Source organism: Pristiophorus japonicus, chromosome 17 (assembly GCF_044704955.1).
Source record: "Pristiophorus japonicus isolate sPriJap1 chromosome 17, sPriJap1.hap1, whole genome shotgun sequence".
Lineage (NCBI taxonomy): Eukaryota > Metazoa > Chordata > Chondrichthyes > Pristiophoridae > Pristiophorus > Pristiophorus japonicus.
This window is the reverse complement of record NC_091993.1, coordinates 95,634,641-95,659,213: the sequence shown is the minus strand read 5'-3', so window position 1 is coordinate 95,659,213 and position 24,573 is coordinate 95,634,641. Positions and strand designations below refer to the sequence as shown.

The following is a 24,573-nucleotide window of genomic DNA, read 5'->3' as shown; positions in this document are numbered from 1 at the left end:
TTGGCAATTTCTCCCTCGTTGGGTCGTTCAGAAGTAGATTGTAGAGTGTTTGTCAATTTGGTTGCTGACAACCTTCCGTTTCGTGGGCCTCGTGCTCGGTCAGTTCTTGATGAGTTCTGGTAGTTTCCTTCACTATGCCATTTCTTCACTGTAGAGGAAGCAGGCTGCTCGTGTCTGTGTCTGTGTTCGCGTCTGTGTCCCTGTGCGAGTTCCAGTCTGTGTTCTGTTCGAGTCTGTGCGAGTTCCAATCTGTGTTCTGCTAGTTTTTCCTTGTAAAACTGGGGGATAGATATATCCCAAAAAAAGGCTCCGTTATCACCCATCAAATCTCTTGGGCTCTGTTTAAACTGTTCTGTCCATTGATTTTCAAATGTCTCCTTTGTCAGCAGTAACTCGATTAGGGTGTGAGAATGTGCTATCACTGGTTTTGCATTGTTTTAGGATTGTCCAGTTGCCTGACCATGATTTCCATTGTGCTTGATTGGGTAATACGATTATCTCTTAGGGGGTGAATAGCATGGCATCCTTAATACACGAATTTGCTTCAGAGGTTGGCCCCACCTCCTGTATTTGGTAACTCTTTTTCGCAGCCAAAATGTTGTAGAATCTTAAAATTGATATGCTCATTCCCATAGATGTTTAGGGGATCTCAAGCTTCTGTAATTTAGGTCCATTTTGAATTCCCTTTCCTATGACTGGAGGGGGGGGGGGTCTCCTTGAATGCATTCCCTTTTATCCCCCACAGGTTTCGTCTGCCCCTTTAAACTCATTTTAAAAGCCCAGAAAGGGATTCTTCTCCTCTGCAGGGGAAAGGTACCTGGAATCTTTGCAAGATATTGGTAAATTCTACATTCTCCCCTGTGATACCATATCACTTATGGTAACATCTTCGAGGTGAGCAAAGTTCCTAACTCCCAAGAGATAACCTTCCCCGTAAATTAGCTAAACTAATACCCAAAATGCATTACACTTATGCAACATCACCATAGATGCACACTTTTCCCTTTACAGGTACAAACTTTTTATATTTACACCCTCCCAGCTTGGAGGGGGTTCAATCACTACAATTGCATTTCAGCACAGTTACATTTCATTTCAGTTACATTATATTCACCAGCATATAGGCAAAGTACAACCACATTACAGAAGGAAAAAACCTAGATTAAAATTTAACAACATCAATTGGTCTCCTGAGGTTTGTCCATCACCCGGTAATGTCTGGATCCTGCCCTTGAGAACTGCTCTCAGGCTGGCTGACACACAAGACAAACTCAAAACAATCACTTAAACATTACTGCAACATTACCCTCAATTCTAAACTAAACCTTAAAATGTAAAATGGTGCAGTCAGCTGCCTTAAACTAAAATTAGAGCTATGTACAACCGCCACCTGTCTCCGGGTGGCCTGATTAGTCCCTGTCAGGCCCATGCCTTGTGCGGCCTGATAGCCGCCTGGATGCTAGGGTTTCCCCGCAGCTGGTGAGCTGGAGACCCTTGTCTCTGGGACAGCTCGTTGCTACTGCTCCTGTGAGACCCCCACCGCTGGAAGCGGCTGGCTGGTGGTCCCTACTCTGAGCGGCCTCTGTACTTCTGACCTTCGGCCTTTCCTGTCGGGCTGCCCTTCTCCTAGGGTAGAATCGCTGAGGCTCAGATGCCGGTGACCACAGTATTTTTGGCCGTGGTGTACGGAGGGTCCTTCTCAGGGCTTGGGTTATTGGGGGTGCGTCTGAATCCCAAACGATGGGTGGGATAGCCCCTCCAGTACTGCAATTCACCGCCCCTAAAGGCACGGTTTCTGAGCCTGCCACATTCCCTGTGGGCCCTCCACCATTGGGGGAGGCCAACGGAGGGTCCCCATCCTGAGGACGGTTCACCCTTCCCGGCTGCCCTCTGTGTTTGGCTGACCCTGGGTTGTACAGCTTGCACTGGTTGATGTGGAACCACTTAGTACGGCGGGGCAGCTTTATTGCATAGACCATCGGGCTTGCCTTGTCGACAATGCTGTATGGCCCCATATATAATGCTTCAAAAACCCCGATCCGAGCATAGTTCCTCACCATGACCTGGTCCCCTATCTCCCATTTGTGGTGTTTGCTGGATTCTAGCAGCAATCGGTTACTCTGATGCTGTCTGCCCATGTTACTAGCAGCCTGCCAGTGAATCTGTTTGAGGTGTTCAAACAGGTACCTGACAAACCGGTCCCGGTTCACTTCTCTGAGCTGACCTTCTATGAGCACCGGGGCTAGGACATGGGTGGGGGTCCACATGATCCGGCCAGTCATGAGCTCGTATGGGGAATACCCGGTGCTCTTTGACTGGCTGGCTCGGATCTCCATTAGGACCAATGGTAAGACCTCCATCCACTTTTGGGGTGAGTCTCCCGTTTCCTTCCGCAGCCTTTCTTTAATGGTGCGGTTTAAACGCTCCACAATACCCGATGACTGTGGCTTGTGGGCAACGTGCCATTTCCCCTCAATGCCGAGCACCTTAAGGGTTGCCTGCATTACCTGCCCGGTGAAATGGCTCCCCTGGTCTGACTCCACATACTGTGGGAGTCCCCACTGGGAGAACACTTCCCTCACTAGAATCTTAGCTGTCCCTAGTGCAGTGGCTGTTCGGCAGGGAAGGCTTCAACCCATTTTGAGAACACATCCACCAGGACTAGGCAGTATTTGTAGCCTCCCTGGACGGTGGGTAGGGGCCCGATGTAGTCAATTTGGATTGACTGCCATGGTCCCTCTACCCTCCTGACGTGTCCTAAGGATACCTTCCTTTTCTGGGGGTCAGAGTTGTTCGCAGCACACACCAGGCAGTTCGCACAGAACTCGCGGACGTCCTCCCTGAGTCCCGGCCACCATCCTGCCTGTTCCACCCGTTGCCAGGTGGTCTCAGGCCCGGGGTGTCCCGCTCCTGGACCCTCATGGGCCAGTTTTAGGAACTCCCTCTGGTGCTGCTGTGGCACGACCCATTGTCCCTCTTTAAACAGCATGCCTTCCTTAACGGTAATGGTTGCTGTGCCGTACGGATCTTCTACTCTCTCTCCTCTAGCTAGCACGTTCAGGACAGCTTTCAGGACCAGGTCCTGTGCCTGAACTGTTTTTAAGTCCGGGGCCAAAGCTATCCCTGTACTCTCTGCTGCCCTGTTTTTATTCTTGACCGCAACTATGTGGCTGGTGTCATAGGGGTTCCAGAACTTTCCCGTGCGGGCACCTTCTTTGGCCAGTTTGTCAGCCTGTTGGTTTCCCTCTGCACGGGGTTCGGTTTTTGAATGGGCCTTCACCTTATGTATGTAGACCTTTCCCTCTTCCCCCACTGCTGTCATGATTTTCTCCAGCAGGGGCTTGATTGCCAGGGGTCTCCCGTCAGCGGACGTGTATCCGCGACAGGACCAGAAAGCCAGGTACTCCGTACATGAATTGCAGGGGAACATAATGTCCGAGCAAATCATGTGCGGGGTAGGGAATTCCTCGGGGTGGGTCACCACGTACATTACGGCGGACAGTTCAGCATGCTGGGCGCTCATGGTGCTGGGGAGCTTGATTGCCAGGGCAATACCTGCCCTTGGGTCATAAACTCCGCACCCAGTGAGTCGTTCGCCAGCAGATACCGTGCTGGACCCATCCACGTAGATGTCCCGGCCTGTAGGGTGTAACCCCGCCCGAAGGCCAATGTTCACCTCCCATACCCCTTCAATGGAGCACCTGTGGGCTTTCCCTGGGTAGATTAGGTTGGCTGCGAGCCTTGGCTCGTGGGGGCCTTCTACTCTGAGGTCCATCTGGGAGAGGAGCAGGGTCCAGGGAGCAATGAGGGCACTGCTCACCGTCCCGTCCTTAATCCTCCCATCTAGGAGCATCTGAGTAGGTGTGTGGTGGGTTCGGAGAGTTAGAGGAGACCCTTCCGTGAAGATCAAGGATCTTTTCACTGCCCAATGTGTGGCTAGAAGGTGTCTCTCACAGTTGGAGTATTCCTTCTCCACATCTGTGAGGATCCTGGAGGAGTAAATCACTGGCCTCAACTGGCCGTGCCGCTCTTGAAGCAGCACTGAGCTCAAACTGTCCCCGCTGGCTGCCACCTCCAGGAAAAACTCCTTTCCTACATCTATCACTCCCAAGGCTGGCGCGGTCTGCAAGTCCTTCTTGAGCTGATTAAATTCTGCCTCGCAACCCTCATCCCAGTCCCACTCTACACCCTTATGTAGCAGCCTGAGCAGAGGGGCTGCGGTGGCTGCATAATCCTCAATGAAGTCTCTGCAGTACCCGGTGAGTCCTAGAAAGGATCTTACCCCTGTCACTGTGTTGGGGGCTGGTAACTCCTGTACTGACTCCCTTCTAGCCTTGTCTATGGCCCTTTCCCCAGCGCGCACAGTCAGCCCCAGGAATTTGACTTCCTTCTGGCCGATCTGTGCCTTCTTGGGGTTTACTTTCAACCCTTCTTCTTTTAGCAGCTCCAGCAGCTCAGCCAGCAGTGGGCCATGCTCCTCCCCCTGATCGGTAAACAGCAGCAGGTCATCCACATACTGCACCAACTGCTGGGGTCTGCTAAAGCCCTTTAAACAGTTCGCCATACATTGGTGAAAAATGCTGGGACTATTGTGGAAGCCTTGGGGAAGACAGTTCCACGTGTATTGTTGGCCCTTAAAGGTAAAGGCGAACTTGTACTGGTCCTCCCGTTTTAAAGGAATGGACCAGAACGCATTTGAAATGTCCAGCACCGTGAAAGTGGTCACGGATGCTGGAATACTCCCTATGAGATTCGCTACGGCTGCTACAGTGGGTGCACATCAGGGATATTCTTATTTAGTACTCGATAGTCCACGGTGGCCCTCCATGAGTTGTCCGGTTTCTTAACCGGCCACAGTGGAGAGTTCACATGGGTTGCTATCGGTCTTAACACCCCTTGCTCGACCAGTGATCCCAGCGCCATTGTCAGGTCTGCCTCTGCCTCCCTGGGGAAGTTATATTGCTTTTGTGGTCAGGTCATGGGATCCTCTTCTATACTAACTTCCACCCCCATTACCCTACCACAGTCATGTTTGTGGGTGGCGAATGCTGCAAGGTGTGCCCGTACATATGCCTGGTACTCCACTGGGGTGTTACTGACCAGTAATTCCAAGTCATAACCCTCCTTTGGCTTCATGGTACACAATGTTCCCTTGGCCCCTTTTTCTGGGATCACCGCCACCTCACCTTCCCTGTCAGTCACTATGGCTCCCCATAGACAGTGGTTCCTGAGATCCACTAGGATTTGGTGCCCAATGATAAAATCAGCCGCCAGGATCCCTTTTCCCTTCTGCTCCCATTTCATCAGGACATACTTCCATTTGGTTTTGAGTGTCCCTAACTCAATGGTGAGCAGGATGGAAAATGAACCAGTTTGCTCATTGCCTGTGAACCCCACTAGACTGTACGGGACCCCGTTCGATAGAGGTGAGGTAGCTGGGTTATCTGCATATACAAGGGTGCTGGAAGCACCAGTATCTAGCAGGTAGGTCCCTTTCACTTTCTCCACCTCCATCGTAACACATGGTCACTTCCAGGCATCGTACTCTAGGGAACACAGGTACACAGGCTGCGCTGGCTCTAGTCATGCATTTGGGTGGGTTGGAGCAGAGGGCTTTACTGTACCGGCTACTGTACCGGTTGCGGTAGCTACTGCTCCCTGTCCGTTTATAAGCGTCTGTAGGGCGGCTACAAGTGTCTCATATGAGTCGGGTGTTCCTGCCCCGGCCTTACAGGCTGGGGCTGGAGTGGCCCTTCCCTTAGTCTCTTTCCAGGGGTTCCTACAGTCCTTCCTCCAGTGTCCACTTTTCCCACACCCAAAACACTCGCCCCCTTTGTGGGGAGGGTTCCCACCTTCCTGATGCCACTCTCTCTTGCCTTGGCTGGGTTTAATCTCATGGACCTTCCCTTTAGAGGAGGGCTCCTCTGTCCCTCTACTGTTCCGGTAAGCCAGTGTCAACTGTCTGATCACTGTCTCCTCGGTGGTTCTGGGATCTCTTGGATCGAACCAGACCTCGGCTTTTGCTTTACTCCAGGTAAGCTGTTTGCCACCAGGCTACGGAGCCAGTGAGCCAGCTCGTTAGTGTTTAGGTGGGCCCGGTCAAGAACCCCACTACAGGCCCTTTCGTAGACCGGCCACAACCTGTCGGCGAAAGCCTGTGGAGTCTCCCCATAGAGCTGCACTGTTTTCTCCACTCGGGAGAAAGGACTCCCGTCGTTCATACCCATGGCCTCTAGAACCTGCTCCTTAACCGTAGCGTACGTGTTTCGCCCCTTTCTGCTGTCTGCAGAGAGGGAATGGCACAGCTTGGTGTCTAGCGAGAAGAGCAACAGCTTAGCCTGCTCCAAATCATCGCACCTGTTAATATCCCCTGTGTGTTCCACTTCCAGGAAGTGTACTGAGGGATCCTCCTGTTGGGTGAGCTTACTTAGGTGGCCTATCATAGCCCTCAGGTTTTGGGTGTCGTGGGGGACTACGAAGTTGCTTTCTAGGGGTCCTGCTGCCCCATTGGCATCAGGCGGGCCAAACTTCTGCTGCCGGACCGGGTGCATTGGCCCTGGTTCCGGCCCTTCTTGTATTGGCTCGCCTGCGTCCCCCTGCTGCCAAGCCGAGTTAAAACTCGGGGCCACCAGTGTTGGTAGTTCACAATCCTTGCCTGCCCCGCACTCTGGCTGACACCGCTGCTGCTCCGGGCCGTTCCCGGGAGCTGCAGGCGGTGACTGAGGGGTTTCTCCTTGCTCTACCAGGTGTTCCTGGGCTATACCCGGGTTTATCAGGCACACCATGCCTTTAGCCTGGGATAGAGCACGGTTCAAACTTTGGATCTGCTGCTGGCAGGGCCCGTGGTCTCCTGCCTTAAATTTCCTGGCACTGGCTACCTTATAGGCTAGCTGAATGTCTCTCACTCTCTCCCCGTACTCTTTAACTTGCTTGGCGAGGCAGGAATTCTCTTCCCACCTCGCCCGTTCGCTATTCTTGGCTTCAATAATCTGACACTGTAAAAGGTCCAGTTGGGTTTTGTGCCTTTCTTTAGTGAGCTCCCTACTTTCCTTTAACTATCCCACCTCTGTCCACAGCCTTTCCCCGACTGCGGCCCTTGCGCTGGACCTCTCTTCTGCCTGCCTCAATACTCCCGTTAATTTCTCATTCTCATCTAGAAGCCGGATCTGTTGCTGAAGACAAATTAGCCAAATGGCCTTCTCTATTGACTTTTTAAGGTCCTTGCTCTCGGTCCATTGAGATGCAGCATCTTCTGGACGCTCAGCATACAATAGATCGAGTACCCACTCCTTAGCCACATTTACCCTCTTAAACACATACGAGGAAATCCCCTCTTCCATTTTGCTTTGTTTCCTGAAACCAGTCCCTCTCTCTTATCACGTCCCTTGTACCAGTGTCCCATCTGGGTGGCCATGTGCAAGGGGTGGTTTGCAGGGGGTCAGCTTTCCCTTCTGACCTTATATGAGCGGTTCCGAATCCCTCCCACACCCTTGGTTCTAGACACTGGAATTATGAAGGGACTGTGACAGACTTGGACAGACAATCGGTTTCAAGGTAGGAAGCAGGTATGGCTTTATTGTGTTTAAAAAGAAGTAATAGGCACACCTTTAATAACACACACAGACCAAAACACACTGAGGGGTACAACAAATTGAATAAATTGTCAAATTACAGCCTGTGGGGAAAAGAATACAGCTTAAACTCTAAATGGGGTAAAGAGGAGAATGCAGATACATTTACACAAGTTATCCCAGCCTCCCCCCTCCCAATTCCCCTGACTAACTAAGTTATAGCTCTGAGGGTTCAGGGGCTATGCTCACCAATCCCTTTAGACAGTTGCCGGTGAATCGCGGTTTCGGGGTTCGCTGCACTTGGCCTTCTAGGCGAGCCACACCCCGGACGGAGGAGAGGACTTCGGACTGCGTAGCCTTCGGTTGGGGTGCGTCCATTGATGCGGTAAGTTGCGTTTTGGATGTATGGGGTAAGTACCCACTTTCTTTGGTTAGGATTAGTTTTAGTTAGTCCCTTTTGGCAATTTCTCCCCCTTTGGGTCGTTCAGAAGTAGATTGTAGAGTGTTTGTCAATTTGGTTGCTGACAACCTTCCGTTTCGTGGGCTTCGTGCTCGGTCAGTTCTTGATGAGTTCTGGTAGTTTCCTTCACTATGCCATTTCTTCACTGTAGAGGAAGCAGGCTGCTTGTGTCTGTGTCTGTGTTCCCGTCTGTGTCCTTGTTCGAGTCTGTGCGAGTTCCAGTCTGTGTTCTGTTCGAGTCTGTGCGAGTTCCAGTCTGTGTTCTGTTCGAGTCTGTGCGAGTTCCAGTCTGTGTTCTGTTCGAGTCTGTGCGAGTTCCAGTCTGTGTTCTGCTAGTTTTTCCTTGTAAAACTGGGGGATAGATATATCCCAAAAAAAGGCTCCGTTATCTCCCATCAAATCTCTTGGGCTCTGTTTAAACTGTTCTGTCCATTGATTTTCAAATGTCTCCTTTGTCAGCAGTAACTCGATTAGGGTGTGAGAATGTGCTATCACTGGTTTTGCATTGTTTAAGGATTGTCCAGTTTCCTGACCATGATTTCCATTGTGCTTGATTGGGTAATTCGATTGTCTCTTAGGGGGTGAATAGCATGGCATCCTTAATACACGAATTTGCTTCAGAGGTTGGCCCCACCTCCTGTATTTGATAACTCTTTTTCGCAGCCAAAATGTTGTAGAATCTTAAAATTGATATGCTCCTTCCCATAGATGTTTAGGGGATCTCAAGCTTCTGTAATTTAGGTCCATTTTGAATTCCCTTTCCTATGAGTCCAAACACTGGAGGGGGGGGGGTCTCCTTGAATGCATTCCCTTTTATCCCCCACAGGCTTCGTCTGCCCCTTTAAACTCATTTTAAAAGCCCAGAAAGGGATTCTTTTCCTCTGCAGGGGAAAGGTACCTGGAATCTTTGCGAGATATTGGTAAATTCTACAGTGGTAACCAATTTGCGCACAGCAAGCTCCCACAAACAGCAATGTGATAATGACCAAATAATCTGTTTTAGTGATGTTGATTGAGGTATAAATATTGGCTAGGACACCGGGGATAACTCCCCTGCTCTTCTTCGAAATAGTGCCATGGAATCTTTTACATCCACCTGTGAGAGCAGACGGGGCCTCGGTTTAACATCTCATCCCAAAGACAACAAATCCGAAAGTGCAGCACTGCCTTAGTACGGCACTGGAGTGTTAGCCTAGATTTTTACACTCATGTCTCTGGAGTGGGATTTGAACCCACAGTCTTCGACTTTGAGGAGAGGGTGCTGCCCACTGAGCCAATTATTCCAGTGCAGCCTCTCATTTTCCCTTTCTTTCTGCCCCCTTTCCAGCTTTTGTTTAGCTGATGCAGATTTAGATTTTGTGGGGCCAATTTTAACCTAAACCGCCCAGCGGGAAGCCGACAGGATCGGCATGGGTGCCTGTTTTACACCCTGTCCGATTTTAATCTCTATTGACTTGAGTAAAGAGTAAAATTGGATGGAGTGTAAACGAATGATCGATCCCATCTGTCTCCCAGGCGGATTAGGTGTCTCTGGCCCCTTATTATTGTTAGTATATTTTGTATTTATTTTTATATCCAGTTTTTATAATCGTTTTTATGTATGGATCTGAATTTTTTTTGAAAAAAAACTTTTCTAAATGTTCTGTTTTTTTCAATCTGTTTTTATAATTCATGTGTACCTGTTATGATTATGGAGTTGTGGGTGAGTGAGCATGATCAACGACGTCAATTCTAGAATTCTAGATATTGTTGTAGATGTCTGAAAATTAGCTTTGCACTTACTTTTGAGATTTTTCTAGTGTTTAAACTTTAGCCATACAATGAATGGTTTAAAATAAAAGGCGGAAATTGCTCAAGTTTCCGCTCAAACTCATTTGCATATCGCCAAATGTAAAATCTTCTATGAAACAGCTCAAATGGACAAAGTTCTAGAACATAACATTAAAAAAGTACTTAAAATATTCTTTGATGTATTTAAGGGTGGTAACCTGGTGCACTTTTATTAATACAGCTGAAAATAGGTTTATCACAAAAACTAAGCATTTTTAATCAGAGTCTAATCCAGCACTGTGAGTAACCTGATTTTAAATCAGTAAAAATGGCTATAAAAAAACTATACAGAACCATCTTAATGCTAAGAGACTCCTCCAAGGCGCACAAACAGGCACAATTAGCGGAAATTCCCAATGGTGATTAATTCAATGTGGGGCTGTGGCCAGTTTTGTGGGCGGGGCCAGCTTCTAGCGTGATGCTTTTTAAACTAGCGCAAAAGAGCGCAGAAACTTGCTTTGCACTAGATATAATTTGCACTTGAAATTCCTCAATCTTTTGCCCTGGTTTGGCTGATTTGGGTGAATTGTGCTGAAAAAGAACAACACAACCTAGTGGAAACTCCTGCCCATTATGTTTAGCGTCCAGAACTCAATGTTCTGAGGAGAGAAATTAATTTTTGCAGCTTTTTCCTTGTATTCCAAGTGTTGTGTGGTGAAAATGGTGGCTGGCAAATGCTAAGCAAATTCCATGATATTTGACTTGCACGTATATAGCGCTTTTCACGGACGTCCCAAAGCACTTTACAGCCAATGAAATACTTTTGAAATATAGTCACTATTGTAATGTAGGAAATGCGGCAGCCAATTTGCGCACAGCAAGCTCCCACAAACAGCAATGTGATAATGACCAGATAATCTGTTTTTGATATGTTCATTGAGGGATAAATATTGGCCAGGACACCACAAATAACTCCCCTGCTCTTCTTCGAAATAGTGCCATGGGATCTTTTACGTCCACCTGAGGGGGAAGACGGGGCCTCGATTTAACGTCTCATCCGAAAGACAGCACCTCCGACAGTGCAGCACTGCTGGGCAGATTCTACTGTGGTTCTGGTGTCATTTCATCTTCTCGTTGCTGCTAACCTACTAGGATTGTCAACCCGCTCAGATTGTCCAGAAGTCTCCCGAAATTGAGGTTGGTTCCCCTGTGCACTGCTGCTAGCAACCCAAATGTTTGTGTTCACAGAACGTTACACCTGCACATCACAGCCACCACTGCCTTCCCCATGACCCTGCCACTCTACCACTTCTGGCGTGAACTGGGGCCAGCCACAAGGGAATTCCACACCTGCTTTGAATGTTGATAATTTTAACTCTGTTCCCTAATTAACCAGACTGCGAGATTCGTGATCGTGATCAGGACCACCATTTGAATCAGTAAGAGCGGGGTGAGGGAAAGCAGGCGATGTGTCCTTTAAATGTGACCTGGTCTACAGTGACTGAAGGAGGGAGGGGAGCCACTGGATGCAGTGCAGGAGAGACATTTCAAGAGATTTGTAATCAAAACAAACTAACAGAAAATAACAAGATCAAATCCGAATGGTGAAATCAAGGAAAATGTAAATATTCTATGTGGTACTTGTAACGTATTTGTTTCATGGGTTCTTTGCTTAAGAATTCATAGCAACACATTGCTATTAAGAACAAGTTGGTTTATCAGCAAAGGTTGAACAATCACATTACACAGTGCCAGTTTATCCACCAGGCTCACAACTACCTGCCTCATCGTGGACCCCCTGAACCTAACTGGCTGGGGTTTTATTGAGTCTTCTGAACATCACATGACTAGCTAAACCATTCACAACTCAACAGCTCTACAAACCTATGAGCATATTCACAGGTGCATACATTACAGTGCTTACCAGTCACAGAAAACAACCAGTGAGTCAGTATACACTATATGTACTCAAGCCTCACCTAGGCTCAAAACAAGAGGTCAGAAGAATTTTGCCCAGCAATCACGCATCCCAGACTGATAAAAATGATAAGGAAAGATGTATTCCGACCCAAATTCCTTAGACCTGCTCCACCATCATAAATGTGGTGTTGTGGGAAGACCAATGCACCCATGACCTTGGCTCATGACGCTCTGGTCGATCGGGGGTCAGTGCTACAACTGTCACATGATCAAATGTCATGTGAATATATGTCACATGATTCAACCTCCAGAAATACATCCAATCAGAATTGGCAACCCTATTCACTACTCCTTTTCTACGAAGGCCACAGAAAGCTAGCCATCAGATGCACTAAATAGCAGAGGAAGCAGCATCATTCAAACAGTACTTAATTCCAATTATTATATAAGGGAATACTTACTGCAAAGTGTATCAATGCACTCAAACCCAGCTGGACATTCACTGCAGGGAGTTCCTTTTTTATATGGTTTCTCACCAACATAGTTACCTCTGGAAATGGAAATATCATGTCAAAGTTTGAGTGGATTGGCAAATTATCTGTCAAACATTTTACAGAAAGAAATCCTGTTCCTGTTACTTCAGTGTTTTGCAGCCTTTGAATTTGGTGTCATAAAGCACCAGAATATGTTAGATTTACATAAATAATGCAAAAGACAAACATATTTGCAGCAACAGTGTTAACGCAGCGTGCAATAAGTTGCTACAGGAGCACAACATTACTTGATCTTACAGAATTTAACTCAATACTAATTGTGTAAATCAGAAATATCTAATGAAAAATACCACATATAATTTATTATATTTCAATCTAGGAAGGCTAGAGATGGCTATCTGCAGAGATTTCAATAATATTTATACTTACGGAGGTGCATAGTTGCATACCAGAATAGATATGTTTTTATAATCCAGACCTAATACTTTATTGCAAAAGTGAGTACTGCAGCCCACTTTGTCAGTATCTGCCCAGACCACCTGTAAAATAAATAATCCTAAATGTGGATTTGAAAGTTTTAGGGGGCATAAAACGCAATTGTTAACTGAGAAAATGAGCTGTAAATATAGCATTAAAATTGATTAGGGATAAAGTTTATGGGAAAGATTACTTATTTTCCCCAGACCAATTCTGATACATGAGCGCCTTCAGTGCAGATAGGGTACAACAATAAGTTACTGGTTACCTATAGCTTAGCTCTTTTACTGCTGTCAAAACCTCTATTTCACCCAGATACAAATGAAATACTCAGTTGGGCATTTGGTTATGACTATGGTTTTCCCCTCTCTGCTCCTAAAATCTCTAACTCCTGCTGGGCATGGTAATATAGCTTTCAGCAGCCCTACCATACATCTCCCAAGTAGTCATTCTGTACGTCAGAAGATCAAAAGCTAATTACAGATGAGGAAGGTTATCTGGCCCATTTTAGTTTATCCATTTGGAAAGATACTGAAGTATTCCCATTGCAGCATCAAAATTAGTTTTTAAATTATTCCAGGGTTTTCACCTTCGCTACTGTATCCAGGAGCCCATTCCCCATGTTGTTTACTCTTTGTGTGAAGACAAACTTCCTGATATCACTCCTACATTTTCCTTTTATTAATTTGAACCCGTGTCCCCTGTCGCAGAAGTTCATTTAAAGTATTTTTCTAGTTATCTTTTTCATATCTTTAATTATCTCATATCTTTAATTATCTATACTTCTAAATGATCATCTCTCAGATGCCTCCATTCAAGGCTGAAAAGCCCAAGATTCTCCTGATAACTCAGGCTTTTGACTAGTGTTGAGCGTCATGGCTCTTCTCTGCATTATTGACAATGCCTGAATATCTCCCTCATGGCTCAGTGATCAAAACTGGACAAAGTACTCAAGGTGTGGCGTACCAAGAGCACTATGCAATGATCATGGCGTCCTCTAACTTGTATTCTACTGCTTTGGCTATATAGTTTATCATTCTACTGATGTTGTTGATCGTGGATTTGCAATGGTTGGACATGTTTTGCGTTAACTAAGACTCTTATGGCTGTTTCAATTTCATCCTTAGCTATTTCATCACCATTCATGTCACCATTTTTCCTTCCCCTGTTCACATTAAATTTAAGCTGCCATTTTCTAGCCACTTGCATATTTTGTCTAACTCATTTTGTAGTTTCTAAGCTGCTTCCTCTGATTCTACTGCTGCTTCAAGGTTGGTATAAACTGCAAATTTGAACAATTTGTTCTGACTTTCTGAATCTAAGTCAGTAATGCAAATCAGAAATGGGGAGACTTTTTTTGCAGAGTGAGGAAGTGATAATCAAGAGTTTGGATTTGTCAATGTAGTATAACTGTGTTAGAATAGTTTGAGTAATTTGGTTAATCTTGTTTAAACAGGAGTGTATGCATTAGTGAATCAGATGAGCCTGGGGGAGTGGCAGTTGATAGTTGGTTGATTCTGATTGGATGTTTTGGTTTTTTTTTCCCCTCTGCCTTTTGTATGTTTGTCTGGTGCTAGAAATAAAGATATTGATAATGAAGTGAATGGTCATTTCAAGGGGAGAATAAGGGAATTGTAATTATATTACATGTGGGAAATAATGAAATAATAGACAGGATGTCTGTAGCCCTAAGGAGCAATATCTGGCTACAGTGCATATGTTTAAGGTGAAGGGGCCAAAAATAGCTGTTTCAGGATTGTTTCGAACGTATGAACAATGGTGGTCCATCGAGCCTGTCCCACACAATTGTAATATCTTGTGTATCACAATATATCATCTCCACCCCACCCAAAATCATGTGATCTGGGAGAGGCAAAAAAAAGATTAAAAAACCCAGGCCAATTTGGGGGAGAAAATATTGGAAATTCCTCCCCAACCCATCTAGGCGGTCGAAACTAGACCAGGAGATCACTCTGGCCCTGAATTCCAGTCACCAACAGATCCTCTGAAAGCAATAGTTGAATTAATGATTTTAATGATTGGCTGCAGAAATGGAGGACAAAAATTATCATTTTGTTTTGATAGATAATGAGGGGAGGATATTTGTATGACAAATAAAATTAATTATGATGGATGGCTTTGATTTAAATGGATTCAGGGCTAGCCTGGTGTTTGGTTGGAAAGTATTTAATCTGGTCAGGATAGATGATAAGATAGTTCACCAAAAGTGCAGGATTATTCATTTAGGGAAAAGTGGGGCAGCTCATAGTGAAAATTCAATTATTTGGAATAATATATGAAGATATAGTCTAGGAAACAGAGCAAGCTTCGCAAAGAGTCCTAAGACATCATTGATGAGTTTCGAGCTTTTGCACTGAAAGTTCCTGTCAGTCAACTATCCAAAAAGCACAGTGCCCTCTCCAAAGCATCTGGGACCGTTGTGAACAGGGACAGCAACTGGGTATCCCCTTAACCAATCAGATTGAAGATTCATTAATGAGCAGCACATAGTCTGAACCAGGAAGTGTCAGATAAAATATTGAATCAATATCAAATCAGGTACAGAAAGCAAAACAAAGAGAAGGAAAGGTAGATTGCATTAAGACATATATATATAAAAGTGAGAGAAGGAAAAAGTACAAACAATTAAATGTTTAAAAAAAAAATCTCTAACAATAATTAAAATCTGAAAGAATGAGACTCCACACATGTAAAAGTAAATTTTCAGTGCCAGAGAGGTTTTTTGGCAGTAATTAAGATTTATCATGCAATTAAAAGGGTACTTTTGATATGAACAAGCATTCACTTTTTCTGGGGACTTTAGTTTGAATGGGCTCAATTTTTCCCAATGCTGTTTTCTGGTGTATTGCCAGAGTTGCGCCCATTTTCCTAGGCCAGAAATGCGGCGGAAATAATTTGCCAAAGTTTCCCCGATCTATAATTCGAATTTGGTGGCGCGCAGCGTGTCCAGTTGCCTCGGGGGTTGGAGCCTGCTGCCTGCGCCGAAAACGATGCCATACCTTCTGCGCATGCACGGGGGGGAGAAATTACGTTTCTGACATCGTTGCAATGGACGCGCATGCGCAGTACAGCTCCGAGTTGGCAATCGGCCATTTTTAAAGAGCCAGTTGTATGTGTGAGAAGGAGTGCTGTGTGAGAGCATTGGAAAAATCAGCGCTGCAGTAGTACAAGATGCAAGGCGGTGCAAGTACCACAAATTTCTGACAGGAAGAAGTGGAAGCACTGGTTACTGTGATTGAGGCCAGATGGCAGGAGCGGGACACCAGCAGAGGTCACATAAAAGTTCCACCCAAAGAAATGAAGAAATGCTGGAACCAAGTTGCAGAAGATTACTGTGCAGAGGTGCATCCCATGAGATCTGGAGGTCAGCGTAAAAAGAAATGGTAGGACCTTGGTCAAGTAGTTAGTGTAAGTAATATTTTCATTTATTCAATACAATTGCAATTGTAAATGTGACCAGCTGTATATGTCCCACCCAGCAGAAAGACATCCTCTTTAGAAAGTTATGTTTTTATTTTTTCAGAGGAAAGTGGCACACAACAAACGAGAAAGAACCCGAACAGGAGGAGGCCCGTCAAATCTGCAGCCACTGACACCCTTGGAAGAGAGGGTCGCTGCTTTGATGGGTCCTGCCTGGAGAAAAGCAACCACCACTGCACAAGCTGGGCCCACACTCGAGGGAGAGGGTAAGTCCTGCAAATTCCACAGTCTGGCTTTGCTAAATGTTAAGTACTGCGCGGGCTAGCTTTGTTTTGCTTCCTGGGGATGTCTCCGTCAGCTACGCTTCTGATACAATGTGCTATCATTCATCACGGTCCTTCAAATAAGGCCTGCGCTGTGTGAGCCTACTCATGCCACCCACCCTGCCCCCTCCTCTGCTGCTAACCATTTGTCTGTGTTCTGTTATATTTTGCAGAACTTGAGGCCGACCCTGACGACGCAGAAGAAAATTCAGACGAGGACCAGCCTGAACAGGATCTTTGATTCAACCCTCCAGACCAAGAACATGAGGGTGAGAGGGAGGGGGAGGGGAGGGGATGGAGCTGGATGAAGCCCCCACTGTTCTACTGACTTTGGAGGAGGTGCCATTCATTGTAGTGATAGCCCCTTCTGTGATGAGTGGTTTGAGTGCTGGTGGGACATTCCATGGTTTCCTAACCTCCAAGGCTGCGGGTCCCAGTGGTGAGGTGCAGCAAGGGACACCCATGGTCCCACCGTCCCAGGCTGCAGGTCCCAGTGGTGGGGTGCAGCAAGGCACACCCATGGTCCCACCGTCCCAGGCTGCAGGTCCCAGTGGTGGGTTGCAAGCCACACCTGTGGGGAGGAGGGGAAGGAGAGCTCGACTGTGCTTTCCTGAGGTGCAGGATCTAACAGATGTGGTTCAGATGATGTTATTGAGTGTGGGGAGCATTGACCTTACCCGATCACTCCTGGACGCCATCAGTGGGTGAGTGATGAGGTAGCGGGACTGTCGGGAGAAGTAACAGCAATGACACGAGAAATGGGAACGATCTCCGAGACCATCAGTGAGGGCATAGTGGCCATGAGGGAGGGAATGTCAGAGGTAGCTGATGAGCTGTCAGCGACCATCAGAGAGGGAATGTCAGAGTTGAGCAAACACTTTCACTGACCATAAGGGAGGGAATGTTGCAGGTCGTTGAGACACTGTCAGGGCACATGAGGGATGGCATTTTGGAGTTAGCTGCTGCAATAAGAGAACATGCCCAAACACCGCGCCCATTGACAGAATCAACAGCCACTCCCACTCCAATCCCCACACCAGCCTCTGAAGAGCCCAAAGCCAGGTCCTCCAACTTGCCGCCTGGGCCTTCCAACTTGCTGCCTGCCACCAACGCTTCCCCCCCCACCCCGCCCCCCACCTCCAACAGGTGCACAGTACCCGAGATCTTAGAAAGAATAAGCTTGGTACCAAGCTCAGAAACACTGCGCCATCGCCTGCGGGCAGGAGTGATGGAGTGTCCAAGATCAAGCACAGTGGGTGGTCTTAGAATAAGGTGGAGGAGAGATCGGTGGGTGCAGCCTTTCTTTGCTGCTGTTGTTTTTGTTGATGTTATTATTACGAACTAACTATTTCTACTGTATTTTTTTGACAGGCAGCCATCCGTCCACCCCCCCCTCAGCCCCCCCCACCCCCGCCCTCGCCGCCCGTACTGCACTTTTTTTTGACCGACAGGCAACAATCCCACCCCCTGTCAAACTCCACACCCCCCCATCCCTTCCCTGGCCTCGAATCATTCCCTCCACATGGTGCTGAGAAACATGACCTGAGGCCCAAGACTCCACTGAGTCCCCGACTCTCTTTGGCCACTGATTCCCCGAGGACTCGCCCTTGACTCGCTCCGACTCTCTTTCCCCCCCTCCAGGACTGGCCGAGGACTCGCTACACCCCGACTCGCTCCCTCATTGACTCACTCCCTCGCCAACTCTCTTCCTCCCCCCTCCAGGACTCACTAGACGCCGACGCTCTCCCTCACCGACTCACTCCCTCGCCGATAGCAGTGATCTTGGGCCCAAGAGCAGCCAGCGGGAGGACGCGAGAGCGGCGGGCCTCGGCCCGAGAGCGAGAAAAAGTCTGGGGCGGGGGGAGAGAGGCTGGAGGTGGAGCGGAGAGAGAGCTGCTGGAGGGAGAGAGAGTGAGGCTGGAGGGAGAGAGAGAGAGGCTGGAAGTGGGAGGGAGAGAGAGAGGCTGGGGGGAGAGAGAAAGGCTGGCGGTGGGGGGGAGAGAGAGAGGCTGGGGAGAGAGAAGCTGGGGGAAGAGAGAGCGGCTGGGCGGGAGAGAGTGAGAGGCTGGGGGGGAAGAGAGTGAGTCTGGGGGGAGAGAGAGCAGCTGGAAGGAGAGAGAAGCTGGGGGTAGAGTGAGAGAGAGGCTGGGAGGAGAGAGAGGCTGGGGGGAGAGAGAGGCTGGGGGAGAGAAACAGAGGCTGGAGGTGGGGGTGAGAGAGAGAGGCTGGGAGGAGAGAGAGAGAGAGTCTGGGAGGAGAGAGAGAGAGTCTGGTGGGAGAGAGAGAGGCTGGGAGGAGAATGAGAGGCTAGGGGGAGAGAGAGAGGCTGGGGGGAGAGAGAGGCTGGAGATGGGGGGTGTGATATATTCACAGAGCACAAGCACACACAGCTTCCTATATGGCAGGTAGCTCTCTCGGAAGCCTCGGAAAACCTGCCTGGTTCTGTTTAATCATTAACTCTGCAGTGCAGTACACAATACCTCCACATCCATATTGTGGAGCTACAAACATTACAAGCTTACAGACATTACACTTCTCCCTCCTTAATGAAGATGTTATTATAACAAACATCATAGATAACTTTCATGTTTATACATAACACAGGATATAAATTTATTTTTTTCCCATATTTACAAATTTAACTTTACCACTTGTTTTCTGTTTCGAAGAGGATACCTTCGCTCTTGAACAGAACCTTCCAAACATGGTGTTGAATCTAAACTCATTCAAGGCTCATCCTGAAGAACGTTTTCCTCCACAGAATTTCCTTGATTTTCATTTGAACTCACTCTAACTTCAGGCTCTTTGTTTTCCTGACTCGGACTCAGATTTTGATTCTGATTCTCTCTTGGATTTGTTTCCAGTACATTGGATTTAGGATTTGCTACTGGTGTAACAAAACTATCTGATGAGTCAGAAATAATTGAATCATTCCCACCTTCAACTCCTTCCATGTCTGTAGGTAAAATATGATCAATATGAACAAACCTAACCTGTCCATTATCAAAAATCTTTACCAAATATGTGCGAGGATCACATATCTTCACCACGCTTCCTGGTAACCACTTTAACCATTTATGGTGATGGTTCTTCACACTCACCTTCTGGTGTAATTTCACACTTCTCTCTTTTACTCTACCTCTATCATAATTCTCTTTCTGTCTTAATTGTGTCTCTTCTACGGACTGTGCCAAATTTGGCTTTAACAACGAGAATCTGGTTCGTTGCTGTCGTTTGAGAAACAACTCTGCTGGTGTTCTACCAGTAGTTGTATGAGGAGTATTTTGATATGTAATCAAAAAATTAGCCAAATTGTGATCCAATGACAACTGTTGTTTTCTTGGATTTGGATCTAACATTTGTTTTATGAGGGCACATTTTACAATTTATACAGTGCGCTCTGCTGCACCATTCGAAGCAGGATGGTATGGTGGAATCTTGGTATGTTTCACACCATTTGTGCTCGTGAATTTTGCAAATTCTTCTGAACGAAATTGTGGTCCATTATCCAAAACAATTTCTTCAGGGAGGCCAAATGAAGAAGATAATTTTTGCAAAATGTCCAATGTTTTACTTGTTGTTATTTTCCACATTGGAAACACCTCAAACCACTTCGAATGGCCATCAATCACAATGAACAATTGTTGTCCTTCTAACTCAACAAAATCAATATGTAGCTTTTGCCACACCTGGGAGGCCATTTCCATGGCTGTAATGGTACTGGTGGTGGTTGCTTGCTTACTGATTGACATGCCGTACACTGACTCACGATGTACTCTATATCTTTTTCACGACCTGGCCACCATAAATAACTGCATGCAAAACTCTTGGTCAAGCACATTCCCAGGTGCTGGTCATGGAGGTCTCCTAATAATGTGGACCTGAATTTATTTTGTATAACCACTCTTGCACCCCACATGATACAATCTTTATCGACTGATAATTCGTTCCTATGAATGAAGAATGGATGTGTATCTTTGTCTGTTACCTGGTTTGGGCATCCATTTGCAATATACTCATACACCTTTGACATCACTGGGTCACGTTTGGTTACTCTACCAATCTCTTCAGCTGTGACTGGCAGTTCATCAATGTCTGAAAAATAAAACACTTCTTTCCTATCGGAATCCCAGAGGGTTGTGAATCTGTGGAATTCTCTGCTCAAGAAAGCAGTTGAGGCTAGCTCATTGAATGTATTCAAATCACAGATAGATAGATTTTTAACCAATAAGGGAATTAAGGGTTACGGGGCGCGGGCGGGTAAGTGGAGCTGAGTCCACGGCCAGATCAGCCATGATCTTGTTGAATGGCGGAGCAGGCTCAAGGGGCTAGATGGCCTACTCCTGTTCCTAATTCTTATGTTCTTATGTATCAGCTGATCGTCTGTATTCAATATCATATGTATATGCTGACAAAATCTCTGCATTCGGGCTGCAGCTAATGTTGGAACTGGGGACTTTGGATGGAGGATTGCTGATAGGGGCTTATGGTCCGTAACGATGGTAAACTTACGACCATACAAGTATTTGTGAAACTTCTTGACCCCAAAAATTAATGCCAAAGCATCCCTTTCAATTTGCGCATAATTACTCTCACTGGCACTGAGAGTGCGTGAAGCAAAAGCAATTGGTCTCTCCTCCCCACTACGTAATACATGAGAGATTACTGCCCCAACTCCATACGGAGAGGCATCACATGCTGGCTTAATCTCCTTAGATATGTCATAGTGAACTAACATGGTGCTCTCTACCAATTTGCTTTTGCACTCCTTGAATGCTGTATCGCATTCTTTTGACCACTTCCAATGGACCTGTTTTTTCAAAAGTTCATTCAGTGGATGTAATACTGTAGCCAAATTTGGTAGGAACTTCCCATAATAGTTCATAAGACCCAAGAATGAACAAAGTTCAGTGACATTCCTGGGAATGGGTGCATTTCTAATTGCATCCAATTTTTCCATGGTTGGATGTAAACCATCTTTGTCTACTGTGTACCCTAAGTACTCCACTGAGTTTTTAAATAACTCACACTTACGAGCAGACACTCGTACTCTGTGCTTCTCTAGCCATTTGAGGACTTCATTCAATATGTTATTATGAATTTGCCTATTTGGTGCTGAAATTAGTATGTCATCCAAATAACACACCACCCCTTCAATACCTTGCAAAATCTGGTTCAACACCCCTTCGAATATGGCAGGGGCGGAAGACACTCCAAATGGTAGCCTATTAAATTGATATAGGCCTAAATGAGTATTTATAGTCAAACATGACTTGGACTCCTCATCTAGTTCAAGCTGTAAGTAGGCATTCATAATATCCAGTTTTGAGAAGATCTGACCACCTGTCAGTGTTGTGAACAAATCTTCTATATTTGACAATGTATTGGGGACATTACCCTCTCGAACCTGGTTTACGGTTACTTTATAATCATCACACAATCTTACCTTACCATGAGACTTAGGTACAACAACAATGGTACCAATTACATCGATCTATCTTACAAATAATGTTCTCAGTCACTAGTCTTTTTAGTTCTTGCTCAACTTTCTCCTTGGTACGGAACGTGACTTGTAGTAAACCGATCTAGCATCCTTCTGTACCCTGACACTCGCCTTGAAGCCTTGGATCGGACTGCCCGTTTCGCAGAACACATTCGGATACTTCTTGATAACCTCATCCATTGATGAAAATCTCGCTTCCACCCAAAAAATCTTACTCCAATCCAGCTTCAGTGAGCTCAACCAATTTCTTCCTATTAAGGCAAGTTCTGAAATTGATCTTTATATTTCACCGGCACGGTGATACGATCTACCACAGGAATTTTCTCTCCCAAGTAGCCTCGCAGCTCTATCTTGGATTTCTCCAGTTGGAAATCACGCAATTTGTCGAGGTACAGCGATTCCGATACTACACTCACGGATGCACCTGTGTCAATTTCCATTGGTATATTGAATCCCGCAATATTTATGTGGATTTTGATGCTTTCCAAATCGCTGTCTGTTAACCTCGTGCTCCTGATGACGTGTAACTCTAACATCTCCTCGTCCTGTTGTTGTTCTTCCATGTTATGTAATCTCTTGGGATTTTTACTCATAGCTTTGAACGCTAGCCTCATAGCTTTAAAAACTGGTTTACCCTTCAGTCGGCATGTCTTTGTAAGATGCCCAGTCTTTCTGCAGAAGAAACACTCTGCCTTCACGTATGCACAACTTTGAGCAATGTGTTGTCCCAGGCACCTATAGCATGACTTTGACACTCTGTTAGAATTTCCAGTTTCTGAGGCTTTGGGCCCCCATCATCTTTTACTTTGAACCTGCAGGTGATTTACCTCAGTTGACTGATGACCGTAATCATTATTTAATTCTCGGGAATATTGTTCAGCCATACCCATCGACCTCGCAGTCTGACAAGCAATCTCAAAGGTCAAGTCATCCGTCATCAATGACTTCTTTCTGATCGCATAATTTTTCACCCCACAAACAAAACTATCCCGTAATGCTCGGTTTTGAAAGTTTCCAAAATTACAGTGCATCGATAGCTTTTTTAATGCTACGATGTAATCACTGATACTTGCATCAGTCTTTTGTTTCCGAATCCCGAAATGATAGCTTTCAGCAATTTCTAATGGTTTGGGGTTATAGTGCTGCTCCAGCTTCGTTAAAATCTCTTTAAGCGTTGTGTTCTTTGGCTCGTCAGGCACAAGCAGATTTACAAGGGTTTCGTATAATGCCAGACCTGCCTCCGATAAGAAGACACTTTCTTACGTTCCAGCACAGCCCGGTTCTGGAGTGCATTGTCTGGAACTTCGATTATGTTATTTGCAATGAAATACATTTCTAGCCGATCCACATATGCTTTAATAGGTTCCTGGTCATGTCTATATTCCCCCAAATGTCCGATTACACCTGCCATTTTAACCTCTAACTGTTCATACCTTGTGCTGTATTTTACCTTGGATTTTGTAGCTTTTTTTCCAAAGATAGAAACTTCCAAAGTCTCTCTGTTGGCTGGCTGAATCCTTCACCAACAAAATTTAAGCTTCAAATCATCCGAAAAATCCCATCTCGCCGCCAAATGTGATATATTCACAGAGCACAAGCACACACAGATTCCTACATGGCAGGCAGCTCTCTCGGAAGCCTCCGGAAATCTTCCTGGTTCTGTTTAATCATTAACTCTGCAGTGCAGTACACAATACGTCCACATCCATAGTGTGGAGCTACAAACATTACAAGCTTCCAAACATTACAGGGGGGAAGAGAGAGTGGCTGGGGGGAGAGAGAGAGAGTCTGGGGGGAAGAGAGGCTGGGGGGAGAGAGAGAGACGCTGGGAGAAAGAGAGGAAGAGGCTGGGAGAGAAAACATAAGAAATAGGAACAGGAGTAGGCCATACAGTCCCTCGAGCCTGCTCCGCCATTCAATAAGATCATGGCTGATCTGATCATGGACTCAGCTCCACTTCCCTGCCTGTTCCCCATAACCCCTTATCCCCTTATCGTTTAAGAAACTGTCTATTACTGTCTTACATTTTTTCAATGTCCCAGTTTCCACAGCTCTCTGAGGCAGCGAATTCCACAGATTTACAACCCTCTGAGAGAAGAAATTTCTCCTCATCTCTGTTTTAAATGGGCGGCCCCTTATTCTAAGATCATGCCCTCTAGTTCCAGTCTCCCCCATCAGTGGAAACATCCTCTCTGCATCCACCTTGTCAAGCCCCCTCATAATCTTATACATTTCGATAAGATCACCTCTCATTCTTCTGAATTCCAATGAGTAGAGACCCAACCTACTCAACCTTTCCTCATACGTCAACCCCCTCATCTCCGGAATCAACCTAGTGAACCTTCTCTGAAGTGCCTCCAAAGCAAGTATATTCTTTCATAAATATGGAAATCAAAACTGCACGCAGTATTCGAGGTGTGGCCTCACCAATACCCTGTATAACTGTAGCAAGACTTCCCTGCTTTTATACTCCATCCCCTTTTCAATAAAGGCTAATATTCCATTGGCCTTCCTGATCACTTGCTGTACCTGCATGCTATCCTTTTGTTTCATGTACCCACTGTAGTGCAGCACTTTGCAATCTTCATTTAAATATTAACTTGCTCTTTGATTT

General features: G+C 46.2%; 1 protein-coding gene across 1 annotated transcript in view; it reads right to left on the bottom strand.

The window, feature by feature from the left end:
* LOC139228008 (peptidase inhibitor 16-like) overlaps positions 1-24,573 on the bottom strand; it is an 89,936-nt gene that overhangs the window by 53,079 nt on the left and 12,284 nt on the right. Inside the window, exons 3-4 of the mRNA XM_070859158.1 lie at positions 12,645-12,754; positions 12,183-12,271 (exon numbers count right to left, since the gene is read on the bottom strand). Coding sequence (XP_070715259.1) covers positions 12,183-12,271; positions 12,645-12,754 — 199 coding nt within the window. The remainder of the gene's footprint in view (positions 1-12,182; positions 12,272-12,644; positions 12,755-24,573) is intronic.